This window comes from Brachyistius frenatus, unplaced genomic scaffold, assembly GCF_029030835.1.
Source record: "Brachyistius frenatus isolate BFR_SWC_R1_liver_20210118 unplaced genomic scaffold, ASM2903083v1 Contig_27, whole genome shotgun sequence".
NCBI classification, from domain to species: domain Eukaryota; kingdom Metazoa; phylum Chordata; class Actinopteri; family Embiotocidae; genus Brachyistius; species Brachyistius frenatus.
This window is the reverse complement of record NW_027210626.1, coordinates 3,047,082-3,063,345: the sequence shown is the minus strand read 5'-3', so window position 1 is coordinate 3,063,345 and position 16,264 is coordinate 3,047,082. Positions and strand designations below refer to the sequence as shown.

At 40.6% G+C, this 16,264-nt stretch overlaps 2 protein-coding genes across 5 annotated transcripts in view; both read left to right on the top strand.

Annotated features, from left to right (window-relative positions):
• The first annotated feature begins 618 nt into the window (after window positions 1-618).
• Window positions 619-5,798, top strand: tra2b (transformer 2 beta homolog). 2 transcript variants are annotated; one of them, XM_069698616.1, is made up of 8 exons: window positions 619-727; window positions 2,839-2,984; window positions 3,739-3,901; window positions 4,070-4,258; window positions 4,368-4,483; window positions 4,976-5,176; window positions 5,322-5,392; window positions 5,490-5,798. In XM_069698616.1, exons 1-8 carry the CDS (start codon window positions 710-712, stop codon window positions 5,498-5,500), a joined length of 915 nt encoding a protein of 304 aa, XP_069554717.1. In that variant the 5' UTR covers window positions 619-709; the 3' UTR covers window positions 5,501-5,798. The 2 variants fall into 2 exon arrangements, with proteins under 2 accessions (XP_069554717.1, XP_069554716.1); XM_069698615.1 differs by having other exon boundaries at window positions 5,319-5,392.
• A 3,641-nt stretch (window positions 5,799-9,439) lies between these two features.
• Window positions 9,440-16,264, top strand: part of igf2bp2a (insulin-like growth factor 2 mRNA binding protein 2a) — a 44,433-nt gene continuing 37,608 nt past the window's right edge. For 2 of the 3 annotated variants that reach the window (XM_069698621.1, XM_069698620.1), the window contains exons 1-2: window positions 9,440-9,955; window positions 11,134-11,194. In XM_069698621.1, the coding sequence (XP_069554722.1) occupies window positions 9,781-9,955; window positions 11,134-11,194 (236 nt within the window). In that variant the 5' untranslated portion in view covers window positions 9,440-9,780. Of the gene's footprint in view, window positions 10,375-11,133; window positions 11,195-16,264 lie in introns of all 3 variants that reach the window. The other variant, XM_069698622.1, reaches the window with a different exon arrangement.

The following is a 16,264-nucleotide window of genomic DNA, read 5'->3' as shown; positions in this document are numbered from 1 at the left end:
AAACAAATGAGATCTAGCATCATTGTTGATGGGTTTTCACTTATTGCTTTCAGGTGGAATAATGCTGAATTTCAATCCTACATTTTTTTGGAAATGACAAACCTCTTCACATATTATACTTAAGATACGTAAAAATAAGCAGTACGTATTATTAACAGTTCCTTTACTGTAATTCACACAGGGTAAACTTGATTATTGACCAGTATATTGCACTTTCAAACTCTACTCCTAAACAAGGTCCGAAACATTTAGTTTCACGGTAGGCTGTAATTGTTTTAGCATATAAACAGATTGGAAATATAAATATACATCTCTGACTAAGTATTTCAGCCAGTTGAGTAAAATTCGACGCATTATTTCAACATTATATTTCTTATAATATCTTATGCTGATTCATCTGACAGCCACTTGAAACCAAGACGAACCGTTTTCAATTTGATTAAAGCCAGAAAGTGTAATTTGTGCTTTGCGACGGTTTTATAACGAGCTTCATTGAAGTAAACGATGTAAGCATATACAGTGAGTGTTAATTAAAACGGCGGTCACCCCCCCCCTCCTCCTCTCCCCCCCCCCCAGAGCCACACCCACTCCCTGGGGGGGCGGGGCTAGCGGCTCACAAACACGCCCACTGTGCCGGCTCGTAGTTAGCTTAGCAGGTTAGCATCGCGGCATAATAGCTGGTATTTCAATACAAACAGTGTCACTAAAGATGAGCGATAACGACCGGGTAAGTAGGAGCTCCGTTACGCCCGTGATTGTAACATGTAAACGCACCCAACGAAGAGTAGATTCGGCTGAACGTAACTAAAATTAACCGTGTTTACACTGTGTTGGTTAATGCTGCTTAGCTTAGCTTTGGATCTCAACTCTCCAGTCAAAAAACAAAACGCTGATTTATTTTTCCTGTACATGAACGTGTGCTTTTTTTTTTTTTTCTTTTTTTCCCCCTCCCACGGCTAACATTAAAAGACTGTATGCACAATGAATAACAGCGTCTTTCAATAATTTTCAGCTCGCTGGCTAAACCGCTTAGCTCACGAGTGATTAGCGAGGCCCCGGGCCTGTTTCTGCACACGAGGACTGCAGCACAAAGACTTGAGATCTCTGAACACAACTTTAACCAGCCAGACGTCTCTGATCGCTGACATTACATCTTTTTAACGATGCGATTCAGCTACGTTGACGCATTACCTTGTAAAAGCAGCGACGCCTCTTCACCTGGGACATAAACAACCGTGTGTGGAAACAGGAGGGAAAACGATTTTCATAAAACTCTTCAACAAGAAAATAATGTCGTCAAAACTTCCTTCATTTAATTGGAGTATTAACTGCATTTGCAGGCAGCAGATTTCGACTGAATGGTGTAAATTCACGTTTGCTCGTCTGTGATTTCCCTTCTGGGTTTCTATCTGTTTTGGGGTGCGGCAACATGTGTCAGTCAAGACTTTTATCACTTTTATCAACTCAAAACGACCTCACGTGTGTCGCCTACGTGCTTCGTGCAGAATAATTGCACTTTATAATTAACATGGGTTACAATTGCAGGGTAGTTTGGTGCAACACAAAGCCACAAGGAGTATCGGTGTGTTGGTGTGCTGTTGTTCTCTATTGGCCACAGCTACAACTACATCTAAAGATGGTGCTCCCCAGGATTTAGTTGGCATCTGCATCTTGAGGTCGTTTGGGCCTTTTAACTGAGATCATTTGAGAAAAGAAAAACAAACAAAACAAAACAAAAAAATCAACATTGTTTGGCTTAGTTTAGTCTTGTTTTTAGACTTTACATAAATTAAGTCAACAGGAAAGATTCGGGTAATGTGTAAATTGCAGGTAGAAAATGAAGAGTTATTATTGCTCGTATTTTCCTGTACCATCTTGTAAATATACTCTTTACAGTATACTGTATTGATCTGTTTTTCTGACACAGACACACCTGCTAAAGATGGAAAGTTTTGATCAACCTACTCATCTCTCAGTTTTAGATCTAGTTTTTAATGTTATTACATATCCCTTTATTCCTTTTTGATTATGTGTTTGATGCTTTAAAACAATTCTAACCAAAAGAGGCCACTAGGACTCAACAGTGACTGTAGAACCACTGAAAGTGAAATAGTTATAAAACTGAACACTGACTATTTGTATAATGTGGTTTAAACATTCACATTCATGTCATGAAATCCTTATAACATAATATAAGTTGAATGAGCGTGCAGTTTTTAATTGTAGTCATATATTCTTCATCCTTTTCTTTTTCATAAAGGTTAAAGTTGGACGAAGAAAATGCGGAAGAAGTCTCATGTCCACTTTATTTTCAATAATATGAAGCTCAGATGTGTGAAGCTGAATTGTTGAATGCATGCTAAATCATGAGGAGGGAAGAAGTATGGGCAGTGTGTGAGATGGGGGAAGTAAGAAGAAGTCAGACAATTGAAGAAAGAAGAATAATGTGAAGTAATGAAGTTACAGAAATGAAGTTAAGGAAGTAATCTGGATAAGGTCACTGCGCTAAGTAATTTTCTGGTCTGTTTGTCAAATGCGTGCATGTTCTTGTCATTGAATGCAAAACACATTGTTTCAAATTATTGCAATTTTATAACAAAAACAGACAAATTTCATTTTTTTCCCACCATGATAACTATTTATTTAAATTGATCAATGTTATCATATTACATTATAGAAAACATTTACTTGCAGTGTTAAAATTTGGGATTGTGAATTGATTCTTTTCTGTACTCTTCATAGGATAGTCTTAATTCCCAACTAAATATAAACATTTTGGTACAATTCACCATTTATCACGTCGTTGGTGTTGAAAACACGTGTTTGTGGTTCGTACAGGAGTCTCGCTCCGCATCCAGGAGCGTGAGTGGACGGGACTCTGGCAAGTCAGCAAGCCGCTCTCCAGTTCGCTCACATGGCCATTCAAAAGATGGCTCCCACCGCTCCCGCTCCAAATCTCGGTCGCGGTCCAGGTCCAAATCTGGGTGAGTGAGAATTCTTTCTGTTGGAGCTGCGGCGACATCAAACTCTTCCCAACCAACTCACAGGACATAGATATACGGACGGACGGATGATAATCAACAATAAAAACAATACAATTGACAAGACAGACTCAGTATCCACTAAAGATATGTACAATATGTACATCAAAAACAGTAACAAAAGCTATAAATGCAGGTGTGCAAAAATGGCAGTCAGTGATACATACATCATATAAGTCTGATAATAACAGTATGTACAGATCAAAGTGTGTTCACTTGTCACAAAGAGGGAACTTGTTGTACAATGGTGAAAGAATGACTTCTTAAAATGTTCTTCTGGACAGTGCAGCTGAATGAATGTATAAATGAGCTCCACTGTCTTTACAGTGTGTCACAAGAGGGGGGTGGGGTGGGGGGGGGGGATGGATCGTCATTGATGAAGAGCAGTTTGTTCAGTGACCTTCTGCTCCTTACTGACTCAAACGTCTCCAAGTTTTTAACCAGTATTTATTCCAACCATGCCTCTCTGGTGCTGACGCTGCTCCCCCAGCGGATCAGACTGGTAGAAGATCTCCAGCGTCTTGTTGCGTCCATCGAAAGACCGAAACTTTCACTGAAAATAGAGTCTTCTGTCGCTCCTCCTTTCCTGACTGAATATGAAGATACTCGTGTGTCTTGTGAAGCAGTTGTTGAGGAGTTGGCTGTGAATAGCCAGAGAGTGAATGTTAAAATAGACGTGTCGTTTCTGTGTCTGCAGGTCCCGTTCCCATCGTGGCTCACACAGACACTACAGCCGATCTCGCTCCCGCTCAAGGTCGTATCATCGCCGATCTCACAGCAGGTCCTACAGTGGAGAGCGACGGCGCAGAAGCCATAGTCATTCACCGATGTCCAATCGCCGCAGGCACGTCGGCAACCGCGTATGTGCTCAAACTCTATCAGCAGTCATGGCTTTCCTTGGTCCCAAATCGTTGCTGTGTGCTTGACTATAATTGTGCATGAAATCTAAAAATATAAACGAATTTGTTTTGATAGATGATGGTATCAGAAAAGATAATATCTGAACTGTAATATCTCTCAAACTCCAGACTAACCCAGATCCAAACGCCTGCCTGGGAGTGTTTGGCCTGAGCTTGTACACCACAGAGAGAGATCTGAGGGAAGTGTTCTCTAAATACGGCCCGCTGGCGGACGTCTCTATCGTGTATGACCAGCAGTCGAGGCGCTCCAGGGGCTTTGCTTTTGTTTACTTTGAGAACACAGTTGACGCTAAAGAGGTATAAGAATATGAGTTAAGAAAAACCTATGTCAGACTCGGTTTAAAAAAAAAAAAAAAAAATAAAAACTTCTGCATCTGAGATAATTTGTATGTTTGTTCACTGTCAGGCAAAAGATCGAGCCAACGGCATGGAGCTGGATGGTCGAAGAATCAGGGTGGACTTCTCCATCACAAAAAGAGCTCACACCCCAACGCCTGGAATCTACATGGGACGACCCACATAGTGAGCCCACTGAAGCATGCTGGCTGTTTGTGTGGGATGATTAGACGTGATGAAATGAAACAGTTCTGATCTGCAGGGCTGTGTTTGATCTCATTTTAGAGCTGATCTAGCAAAGAGAGAGATGAATACTTCAGATAACTGAGCACTTTAGGTAAAGTCTTTTACGACTTTCTGGGGAAATGCTTTCGTGCCTGAAATTAATTTGGAAATCAGTATAATTAATCTATTATAACCATTTGGAAAATGGACCGAAGTCATCCAGTTACCCCAGAGAGAAGCCTGCAGGATACTGACGAGATGGAAACTGTTTCTACAAGTGACTCGCCTGCTCCTTGGAACATTACTGCCACCCTACTGTAGTGGAGGGAGTGCCAGCAGCAGGAGTGACCATCCCTCGCCTGGAATTATAACAGTAAAATAACATAACTGTACATCTGCCTCTGAATTGGGAAATTGAAGTTAAACTTCCTGTTATTATTGTCTTTGGTGTAGTGGTGGCGGCGGTCCCAGCGGTCCTCGACGTGTTTCCCGTGACTACGACCGTGGATACGACCGTGGATACGATCGCGGATACGACCGCGGATGCGACAGAGGCGGCGAAAGAGGCGGTGAAAGAGGCGGCGAAAGAGGCGGCGACAGAGGCGGCGGGCACTATGAGCGCTATGACGACAGGGAGTACTGCAGATCATACAGGTGATTATCTCAGTCTGTTTGCTGGGATTCTGGAGACTGATATCTGTGTAATCTATTCTGAATTCACGCCGTTTTGGTTTCCTGTGCCGTTTTTTTTATCCCCATGTGAAGCTGCCGAAAAGTAAATCGTGTTTTGTTTCAGAAGGCGGTCTCCTTCCCCTACATACTACAGAGGGAATTACAGGTCTCGGTCCAGATCACGATCTTATTCTCCCCGTAAGTCCTACCCATAAATTTCCAATTTTTTTCATTGAAGGATTCAACAGGTTGCATTGTGTTTGGATTTGTCTCATGAGTGTGTTTTGTTTCATAGGTCGATATTGACACTTTCTGTCAGGCAAAACCACCCTTCTCCTCCCGAGCATGGGCGGGACATGTTCGGCAGAGATATGATTGACTTCAGAGTAGATCTTCTTTCTTAAGGTGATCATCACACTTTAGTTTGCTAAAATACATGACCAGTAAAACTATACTGATGTCAGTCGTGACCCCTCATGCTATTAATTTGAAATGTACAGTTAACATTTGCTGTAAATGTTATATCAATGTTTGATTTTTCTTGTATACAAATTCAGTGACAATTCATCTTTGAACAGATTAAAATGGAAATGCGTATTTTTCACCTTGACTCATGTCCATCCCTGCAGCACCTCTACATCCTACAACGTTGTTGTTGTTGTCGTCTTAAGGGCTGGCATGTATTAAAGCCTTGATCTTATCATATTGTTATTGGGGTATTTCTAAACATTTTGAGTTTTCTCAACTTTACTGTCTTTGCAGCAATTTATTTCCGGAGGGCTTTCTAAACTGTCAGATCGACCAATGAATAAAGATGACGGCAAAACTTGAGCTCACATATTGAGTCTCAAATGCTTGTCTCTTATAAACTGTACAAACAGAGACAAAATATTTCTCAGCTCCTGGTAAAGTTTTTGAATAATCATAATTACAATATATCTACAAAATACATCCAAGCTAGTATCAAGTGATTGCATTTTCTAGGGTTAAAAACTCTTTCTACCGTTCGTCGGTCTGCCTCTAACCTGACTCATGGCACGTTGTATCACCTTGCGTAGCAATATAAAGTGTTTTAAATCGGTGTGTAAGAAGAAGTGTGTAAGTGACAGATTCTTAATTAATAGAGTATGTGCAAAGATTTGTGGCAATTACTTTGTTAAGATTGCAAAAGAAGAGGTGCTACCATGGTTACAGACTGATCAATGAAAATGCAGATCGCACTCTTCCGATTGCATAAAAAAGTAAGTAAGATTTAAAAATGACAACGCATTGTATATTGCCTTGCTTACATTATCGCAGTATATTGCATCACATTGAATCATAAGCTATGATTCACGTCGTATTGACAGATTCTGGCCAATACACATCCCTCACTTTTAAGTTGTGATTTGCTGCCACTACATAGTCTTTGAACTAATGAATGAGGATAATTGATTTATGAGTAAATGCAGTGAAGCAGGCTCAGCGTGATCAAGTATAATCCACCAAGTACTCTCTTTAAACTAGCGTGGTGAAGCAAGAGCAGCATCTGGCTTGAGGGACTGAAGTCCAACATCTACCCCTGCTGGTCACAGAAGAGTCCAAACCCGCTCCAGCATCCGTGACATTACAGTACATGGAAAACTGCATGACTTGTGAGAGGAATCTCAGTTCATTGTATGTTTTCAATTTTTGCCAGTGGTATAAACAAAACAAAACAAAAAACAGCTCAAGTCTTCAAGTAAAATCAGGCTGTTTCTTTACTCAAAGGTTCGGTTCACACGAATGATTAAAAAACACATTTCTTTCACTTATCTCTAGTGGGATCAAGCCATGCAGATAATTTCTGTTTTACTTGTCCGGGCCTTGCAATATCCGTTCTGAGATTCCTCTCTTCACCTCAATACCATTGAAATGAATGGACTTCATTGACAGTGGGTGTTTTGTTATTTTGTCCATAATTTGGATGACTTAACCTTTAAGTAAAAGAAGATCTGTATTAGCAATTAAAAAGCTTTTGCTTTCTATAGTGAAGATATCGGCTGCTGCAAATAAAAGGTCGAAAATATTTTCTGTCTGTAGTGTTTGGTAAGTTTTTTAAGACGCATTTTCCTCTGAACAAGAGGACGAGCAAAAAAGAAAGTAAACTATCAGTTAAACTGCCAGTTCCTCAAAGCTACTTGAGTCAGTGGTTACTTTAGACTTTGGTTTATTGCACAACATACCAGCAGATTGAACATTTACCGTTTTATCCCACAGTGGGCATGACGGCGCAGCAAGGAACTGGTGAGGAGGATGTAAACTGTAATTTACTTTTAATCCGACTTGTTTTAGCTGCTGTTTGAATGCTTCTTTTACCCCATCCCAACAGCCTTTTATCAGTTCTCAATATGGATTTTTATGTAGCCTCTATATTTAGTTTTAAATTTGAGTAAATATTTCCTGTAGATTTTGGGAATCAGCAATTATTGCTTTGGAAAGGATCAATGTACTGTCCATGTTTCATAGGTTTGAACCTTTGAATAAAAGGAATGTGAAAGAAAATAACATTAGAATGTTTTGACAAAACATAGGAAGTAGTGTTACGGAAGTATTCAGTAATAAGTCGTGTTAATTGAGTTGTTAGACAGATGGGGAGACCAGTGAAAAACTCCCAGTGAGCACCAGTCACCTAGCTCACCACACCTTGGAAACTGCAAAAGCCTATTTATTTCCCTGTTCTACCACAAGTCGTCATGTACTCTACGTGTTTTGCTTGTTTTGGTCAGCAGCTCTCTCCACGTTCCTCCAAATGTCACATCCCTTCCGGCCCCGGCTCAGTTTTCTTTGAGCGTGGAAATCATTTTGGTTGCATGATTTGTCAGCACACTGACCTAATTTTAATAACATATAACAGAGGGTGCATGTAAACAAATCCTGCTGAGTGTTTGCTTACGTGGGAATTCAAAAGAAGGTGAGGTCGAACGTAAATGCAGTAACTGAACATTGTTTAATTTCTAAAACATGTATTCAACACCAAGTTTTGTAAAAGGAATATAGTGACGTTTTAGTGCCATTTGAAATGAATGGGTGACTTGTCTGAACGCTGATTATCAGCTGGCAGCAGAAAGGCCTACTACAACTGTGTGAGCATGTCATCAGGAGAGTGTAACTAAAGAGCTGTTTTGTAAATAGGCCACAGTTTGGACATTCCTCTGTTCACACACTGACGTAAACACGGCGGCAGGTCACTCCTGCTGCTGGCACTCCCTCCACTACAGTAGGGTGGCAGTAATGTTCCAAGGAGCAGGCGAGTCACATGTAGAAACACTCAATCGCTGTAGGCAAAGGCTCCTCCTCCCCTTGGTAACTAGTGTAGGTACAAGACTGCACACTCCATGCGTGAGCACCACTGCAGCCAACCACAGCCTTTCACTGACATTTCAGATTTTGTTTAAATGCCGCCTTGCTCCCAAACACACCCATCTGCATACACCTACATCACCAGCTCTTCAAAAAAAAAAAAAAAAAAAAAAAAAAAACATGCTTAGGCCTACCATGTGTGTATGAGCTCAGACTGGCTGAGTGTCACTGCCCTCCTCCAAGCACAGATCAAGTGAGTGCCTGGAATCCCCTCACTTCTCCTTATCAGTGGCTAAAAATAAATATTTGCTCCATTTTACATTTTGCAGGTTAGAAGTAAAAGTGTCATAACCTTCAATAGCAACGTGTAAAGTGAACGGAGCAGCTCTTTCCCCTTCAACACTAATAAGGCTCTCTCAACAATATGCAAGCATTTCACTGTTATTTATGCAAAGACAAAGCTGTTTTGATTATTTATAGATCTCTTCTTCTTTTGTTAAAGGTTTTAAAATTGTAGTCGAATACTGAAACCGTAAATAATATCCAATATGATCTGTATTACAGTGTAATATCTCAAACAGGTGTCTCTAACGGCGAGTTGGACCCCTCTGCCCACACGCTCCATAAATCCATATTTCGGTGTCGCTCATAAATAAATAAAAGGCAAACTGTGGGCTGATCAGTGACACTGTTTTGAGTCGACAAGTAGCCTACAGTGACAACGACTTGATTTTCCACAGTAGCTCTTTTTCACTCCCCTCAGCCTGGAGGGACCCAAGGCACGGCCCTTATTATGATTTGATGAAATAACCCCTCTCTGCCTCCTTTAAGCCCATCCCTTTGCTGAACGTACCCAGTGATCATCATGCCACTTTCATACCCTACTGCACTTTTCACGCTGGAAGAGCAGCGGTGATCCCCACACATGCACCTCCAAACATTTTTTTCTTGTGATTTTTAAGGGAGATTTTATTTAGAGGCGGTGCTTGTTGGCTACAGAGTAGCGTCGTAACGACACTTTTTTTTCCCCCCTCAGTCCCTGTTAAAAGAGTTTGACCAGGGCCAGAGTTGGTGCTGGGGGGTCGTCTATAGCTTAGTAATATCCTGGGGGGTTAATTGCTGCGTTGTTTAAATCCCAGCAGATTTTTTTTCTATTTTATTTTAATTTAATTAAAAAAATTTTTTTTATTTTTCTACTTCTCTGAATATCGTCACTCTCTCACTCTAAAGGTCTGATACCCCTTCGAGATTTTTCCTTTCAGATCATGAACAAACTATATGTCGGGAATTTAAGTCCTTCGGTCACTGTCGAGGACTTGAAGCAGCTTTTTGGGGAGAGGAAGCTGCCAGTGGCCGAGCAGGTCCTACTGAAATCCGGCTATGCTTTTGTGGACTTCCCCGATCAGAACTCGGCCATAAAGGCTATAGAGACTCTTTCTGGTAAGTGTGGATTTGATAAGTGATGCTGCTGCTGGTGACAGGGATATTTCACAGCGAGTCCAACTGCAAGAGGAGGTTAAAAAACACAATAGGTCAGGTTGTACGAAATGTGAAATATTAACCATTGCTTGTCTTATTTTCGGTCTTTCTTTCTTTCTTTTTTTGCTCGGGACAGTGTTTGCGATCACATCCGTGTGCCATCAGAGTTGAGATGAACGCTCAGTCATGCACGCTCCAACAAAAAATTGGATAAATTATCGATCATAGGACACACTCGGGGCTTTAGTGCCCATAAAGAAAACACGAGCCGTCGTAACGCAATTAACGCGCACAAGAACCTATATTTTGGAGATTCCGATAGTGCTGGGCGCTACTTTGCAATCACCCGCTGGAATGTATGGGATGGTCTGATGGTTCGGGTAGGCATAATTATTTTTCACTTATTTTTTATCTTGATTTTATTGAAGAGAGCAGCGCGAAGCGACCGCGGAAAACTTGTCAGATCCATGTTCCTGTGGTGTCTGGGTATGTTTTTACGAGGTGTCTTGGAGGTGGGTCATGGGGGTCCGGAGGAAAGAGCTAATAAACAGGTAGCTGAGGGGGGACGAGGTGAGACGCTAATTCCGTGCTGCGCCAGGCCACTCATAATAGTAAACGAAAAGCCGTGTTCAAGCCTCGCCGAGGAGCGCTTCAAATTCACCCCCGGGCTGGGTCAACGCGCAGAATGAACAAAACACCTACCTACAACATAAAGAGTACAAGTCATTCTCCTTTCAAATCTCTTCTTTGATGTTGCATTCTTTACTGAGAGCAGGAAAAAAAAAAAAAAAAAAAAAAAAAGATCCCTCATTGCACTGAGGGTTGTGGGAGTGGAAAGCATGGCTGCCCATTTCCCCATACTATATAAGCTTATCATGCTTCATTTTGGCGCCGATACACTCAATTGTCACCCACAAAATGTCACACTGCGCTTGCATTAATGTAAACATATAGAGTTTATCCACCGCCGTGCGCACGACGCACTCGTGCAGAGTACTTTTTGAGGGGGCTGGCTGTTTGAATGGGGACGCACCTACTTGGTGAAGTGATTCAAAGTGTTGGTGTGTAGGCCTACCAGCTTGCATTGTTACTTTTATGACGCACAGCTAACGTTACACTATCAACTTTCGTCCCTACAGGTAAAGCCGAACTACACGGAAAGGTGATAGAGGTAGACTACTCTGTTCCCAAAAAGCTAAGGTAGGCCTACAATCTGACACACACGCACACACACACGCACGCACACACTCACTCACTCACTCCCGCACACACGTTGTATCATACGCCTATACTGTGCCCCATGGCAGACTGTGTGACCCTGTAGGCTTCCGCTGAGAAATATAGCAAGCTGATTTTCCTCTTTTCTCGGCTGCAGTGTGTGATTTCCGCCTGGCTGTTGTTGTTTTATTTCATGGCGGTGAAATTGTGATTGTGTGCTGATTAAACAAAAGACAGAAAGCGACAAAGAAACAGTTTTAAGTCCAAACATCCGCAGAACACACGGTGGCTGCTGCCATATCGCGTGATCTGCAGCGAGGCCTATCCCACTGTAGAACATGGATACACACGTACACTCAGTGCGTACGTGTAATAATTGTGTCTTAATTGAATTTCTCATCATCAAACTTTCATATCGAATAAAAAGCAAATGTAGGTTTTGTTTCTCCGCAAAGCTATTTTTCCGATATGAAGGCGATAAAGTTAGGTTTCATTATTGACTGTAACACTGCAATGTACGATGAGTTGCATACCAATCAGCTGTGCCTCTCCTCTTGTTACTGTGCATATGTGTGTGGATGCATGTGAGGGAAGTGTTTGGAAATTAGAATTAAAATTAAGCACAATTTTGGGTGTTCGTAATGCATGAAGTCACTCGCTTGTGGCAGTAATGCAGCCATTCCCTCCCTCGTCACGTATAGAGCCCCCCCTTTTTCACAACAAGACCTTTAGCTATAGGGGAAGACTACATTGCGTGACCAAAAGGTAAATATTCAAGCCCCTTGTGGAAGAACACGTGACCCATACTTTATGCGCTTCCAGCGTAGTCCTCCCCCTTTATTGCAGACTACTCTTTCCTGCATAACAGCTCGCGCTTTTTTTTTTTTTTTTTTTGTTCTCTCTGTAGAGAAAAATATGCATGTTTTTAATGTCCTGTGATCGAGTTGCTGCGTTGTTTCTTCGCTTAATGGCTCGATCTGAAGGCGTTTTGCAAGCTACAAGGCGCAACATGGTGTTAAAGCCTGCGCCACTCCCCACAGTTAATGTGCACGTAGGCCATGGCAATGTTGGAGAGCCTCATAATGGCTGCCATGATGGCCCTGCACACTGCACGGCTATAGGCGGAATCAGATAGAGCAAATGTCCATACATGTGCCTGCATGTGTCCAATCGGCAGTGTGTGCAGCTGCCGGACCTGCGTGTATGTTCTGAAAAAGGCCTTAAAGCGAAATCTCCGTCATGCCAGCGAGATCTTTCTGAGTGCAGCGTATGATACGTACAGGTGTTCATTTTGAGCCCGTGTAAAGTGGACATGCGGAGGTGGAACTTATTTGTCCACATCGTTTTAACGGGAAGGTTCTTTTCCACATAGAGAATTTAATTTAATTTCGTCACCTCCCAAAAGTTTCCCAGTGTATGTTCAGAGCTTTCATGGCAGAAACATTCACACTGATTTCATTTTTCAAGATTAAAATGCCTATTTTGCTCCTGCAGTGCCTGATTTAATTGTCATAATTTATGGCGGTTTAGTTAGCTGATGCAAATGCCCTATTGTTTTAGTATATGATTTAATTTGTCCTAGGTCTCTCAGACATAATGAGAAATTAAATGTATATTTAGTTAAACAGCCACAGAATAGTTAGATAATATTTCCTTTATTTACTGTATTTTCTAAATCTAGTATTTAAATAATAATGTAAACAACTATTTCTTATGGTTTAAATTTTTTTTTATATTGCAACTGTAATGAGTCCCTAATTAAACAGGGCTTGAAGAGCGAACCAATCATCAGTTTTTGTTTAGTCATTTGTGTGAGCTTTCAGTCTCATATTCAGGCCTGCTGGCATTTCTTAGTTTTGTGAAGCTGCTGTAGTTTCAGCTTCTGTTTGCTGTGTTCAACGTTTGTTTATATATTTCAGTTGTGTTCAGTGAGCTAATAGGCTTTTTTGGATTAACAATTAAATTATGTTAGTTTTTAAGGACAAAAATTCAGACTGATCACGATTGTGTCTTCGAGGTAACATTTTGTTTGCTAGTGAGTTTTTACATGAAGGACTTGGGCCTTTTAAAATGCGGTTTTGAATATCTAGGAAAAGATAAAGGTGTGATTTGTTGTGGTATTTATGCTCTGTTTATCATTTAAATATTATTTCATCTTCATACATTTTATATTTTGATATTGTAAATTTTCTTAGGAGGCATCAGCAATTTCATAAGACATAAAGAAGATTTTTGCTTTTATTTGTAAAAAGCTTTGAAGCCTCTTGTCTTGATTAATACAGAATAATTAGCAGCACATTATTTGTCATATTCAAAAAATACTTTTTTTAAAATTACAAGCTTATTTATTCTAAAATGTATTGTTTTGGTCACGTTAGCAGTATTTAATAGTGAAGGTTAAAACAGCTGTCCAAATTAACTGAATATTTTTGTTAGTGAGCGCAAAGTTAAAATCACATTTCTGGTCTGTGTAATTTGATTGATATCACATGAGCTTATATAATGTGTATAATTGTGGGTTTAGAATAATGACGGTTTGAGGGGAAATAATCAATACAACAGAACTGAGAAAACAGTAGATAAAAGCAATATTGTTATCTAGAACAATTGTTCGCAATATTATTTTGATTATTATGACTTAATTTATATGCTCTTAATTTGATTGGAAGAATGGAAATGAGCTTCAGAAGATAATTTAGTTTTTTTGCTTAAAATTGTGTACTTAGCGGTGGCTTATTTTTACACAAGAAATCAGAAAAACAATAGTTTTCTCTTGCAATTAATATGTTTAATTTCTTCACAAAGCTCCTGCAATGCACAAGGAAGCAAAGAGGGGCTTTGTGTTAATTGATATTGGTGTGATATAAACGATATGCAGTGTTGCTTGACTGTCAAACAAGCAGTGGAGGTGTGGGCAAAACGACTAGTGTGAGCTCTCGCTGTGAGCCTGATCAATAGTCAGTTCTCAATAATAAGCATGGGAACACTGTCGTAGTTGGATAAACACAATGAAGGCTGTCCTCCTTCATAGTTTACAGGCTTGTTTACTTGTTTGTTGATAGTGATAAATCCAGACTCTTCTCCTCCTAATTATCTCCCTACACCTTAGGCTTAAACCTGAAGTGAAGACATGCCTAAATGAAGAGGTGATAAACTTGTGATTGAATTTTGTGTTACACTCCTGGATATCTAACGGCAAACACAGTTTGAACTGTTTTATGCTCTTTATATAGATACTAAATGTTCAGTTTACTGTTGTTTAACAAAGCCAAATCACTTTCAAGACCTTTTTCTTTTTTTGAAAAAGGATGCAAACCAAGACATGGGTGTAAACATCTGCATTGCACCAGTGTGGTGCCCATGCAGATGTGTGTGTTGGGTTGTCAGTGCACTCTGAGTCAAAACAGCGAAATACGATAGCCATCAGTTGATCCACTCCGAATCCATTAATACTCCCCAGTTGATCCTGGGTGAAGGGGAAGCTCTCCAATTCAGGCTCCGGTTTTGTCCGGAGTGATAGCAGGAGGCGCTGCGCTGCTCTCCTCTAAAGCCACATCCGCTGCACCCTCCTCCTGACTCCTCATGTCTCCCCTCACCTGTCTGTGAGGAGGGATCGCACAGAGCGATCTGTTTTATAGAGCAGATGCCCATGGTGTCTCTCAACTATATTTGTTTTCTACTTTAAAGAGCATGGATGATGTTTCCTTAACTTGCATTTATTCTGTCTCAGGCTATTGACTCACAACGGGTGAAAAATAGAGTATACTTTTATACGAGTTTATCTTTTATGGAGACCCTTTGTTGTAAAATGAGTATCAAATATGATTGTTCTTCATCTGCACTTACAGAAAAAAATAACTATTTATGTAGCCTATGGTTTTCACTTTGAATGCGTTCAGGAAGCTGCATTTAAATTGCAGCCCTTCTCCAACGCTGCTAAATTCGTATAGCAATTATTACGTTTTTCATCAAAGTGGAACAGTATATTTTCTCCTGAATTGATAACAGACTGGCTAATGCAACAGAGTACATAGCTTGAGGGAGCAGTGAGATTAGATGTGAGAGAATTGTAAATTCATTGTGTATCTATCAGACTTGTTGGATCACTGTTTTTAAGCTCCTGGAGAGTTGGAAACACCTTTCCTGTTTATATAGACACTTGCACGTACATCACAGCTGCATCTGTAGAGTCACTTCTCAGTGAGCTGTCATTCACATTCCACTGCTACCTGTTGTATGACTGCATGATGTGACTACAGCATTACACTCATTACAGACAGGATTTAGGTAATCAGCTGGATGACTCTTCAGAGCAGTAGTAAGGAGGTGTGCAAGGCGTGGCTGGAATGAGGAGGACTGCTCTGACTTGATGACTTAGTCTCTGACTAAGCCACTGCAATATATTAGAAACAAGAGAAGTAAAATGGGATCTTTCACCACTTGGAAATGGTTTCACCTGGAGGCAAGTGACACAATGGGAATTGCTCATGGATTATGTCAGTCCAAATAGGAGATGAAGGGGATGATTCCTCCGTGTGTGTTTCTGTTTGTGACCTCACCAATAAGCATCCCAAATTCATAATCATTGAATGATTGGAGTAATGGAGAGACATCCATTGTTGGAAGCAAAATAAACCCTCATTGATTGGAGATGTGAGCTATAAAGTCTCCTTGAACTGAGCAACTGTTTCCAATTTCTTCAAACTGTCTGCAAGAGAATTTGTCCCTGATGATACGACTCTCATTGACTTGCTGAAGTCAGTTTCTGTTTGTAGAAAACAAATAGAAAAAGTTGCATTGCAGCGCTGCGTCAGCACTGAATTGACGAGATAGTTGTATTTGTAAAAAGCTCAGTGCTCGGTGACACCTGTTAACCAGGCATGTAAGTACTAGATAAAACCTAGTTCAGAGTTTGCACAGAGATAAGTGTGACCCCAACCATCTCAAACCTCAGTAGGAAGTTTTGAGCAGATTGTTTGAGAATGCTGCTTTGCCAAGCAGAGTTTGATGTATCGCTGGAATCCTAAATATGCTGGATGTGAATATTTAATG

What these genes read in the sequence shown, in the direction of transcription:
- tra2b (XM_069698615.1), top strand. An exon ending in ACACAGTTGACGCTAAAGAG is followed by an intron (nt 4,259 to 4,367) that starts GTATAAGAATAT and finishes GTTCACTGTCAG; the next exon opens with GCAAAAGATCGAGCCAACGG. An exon ending in GAGTACTGCAGATCATACAG is followed by an intron (nt 5,177 to 5,318) that starts GTGATTATCTCA and finishes GTTTTGTTTCAG; the next exon opens with AAGGCGGTCTCCTTCCCCTA.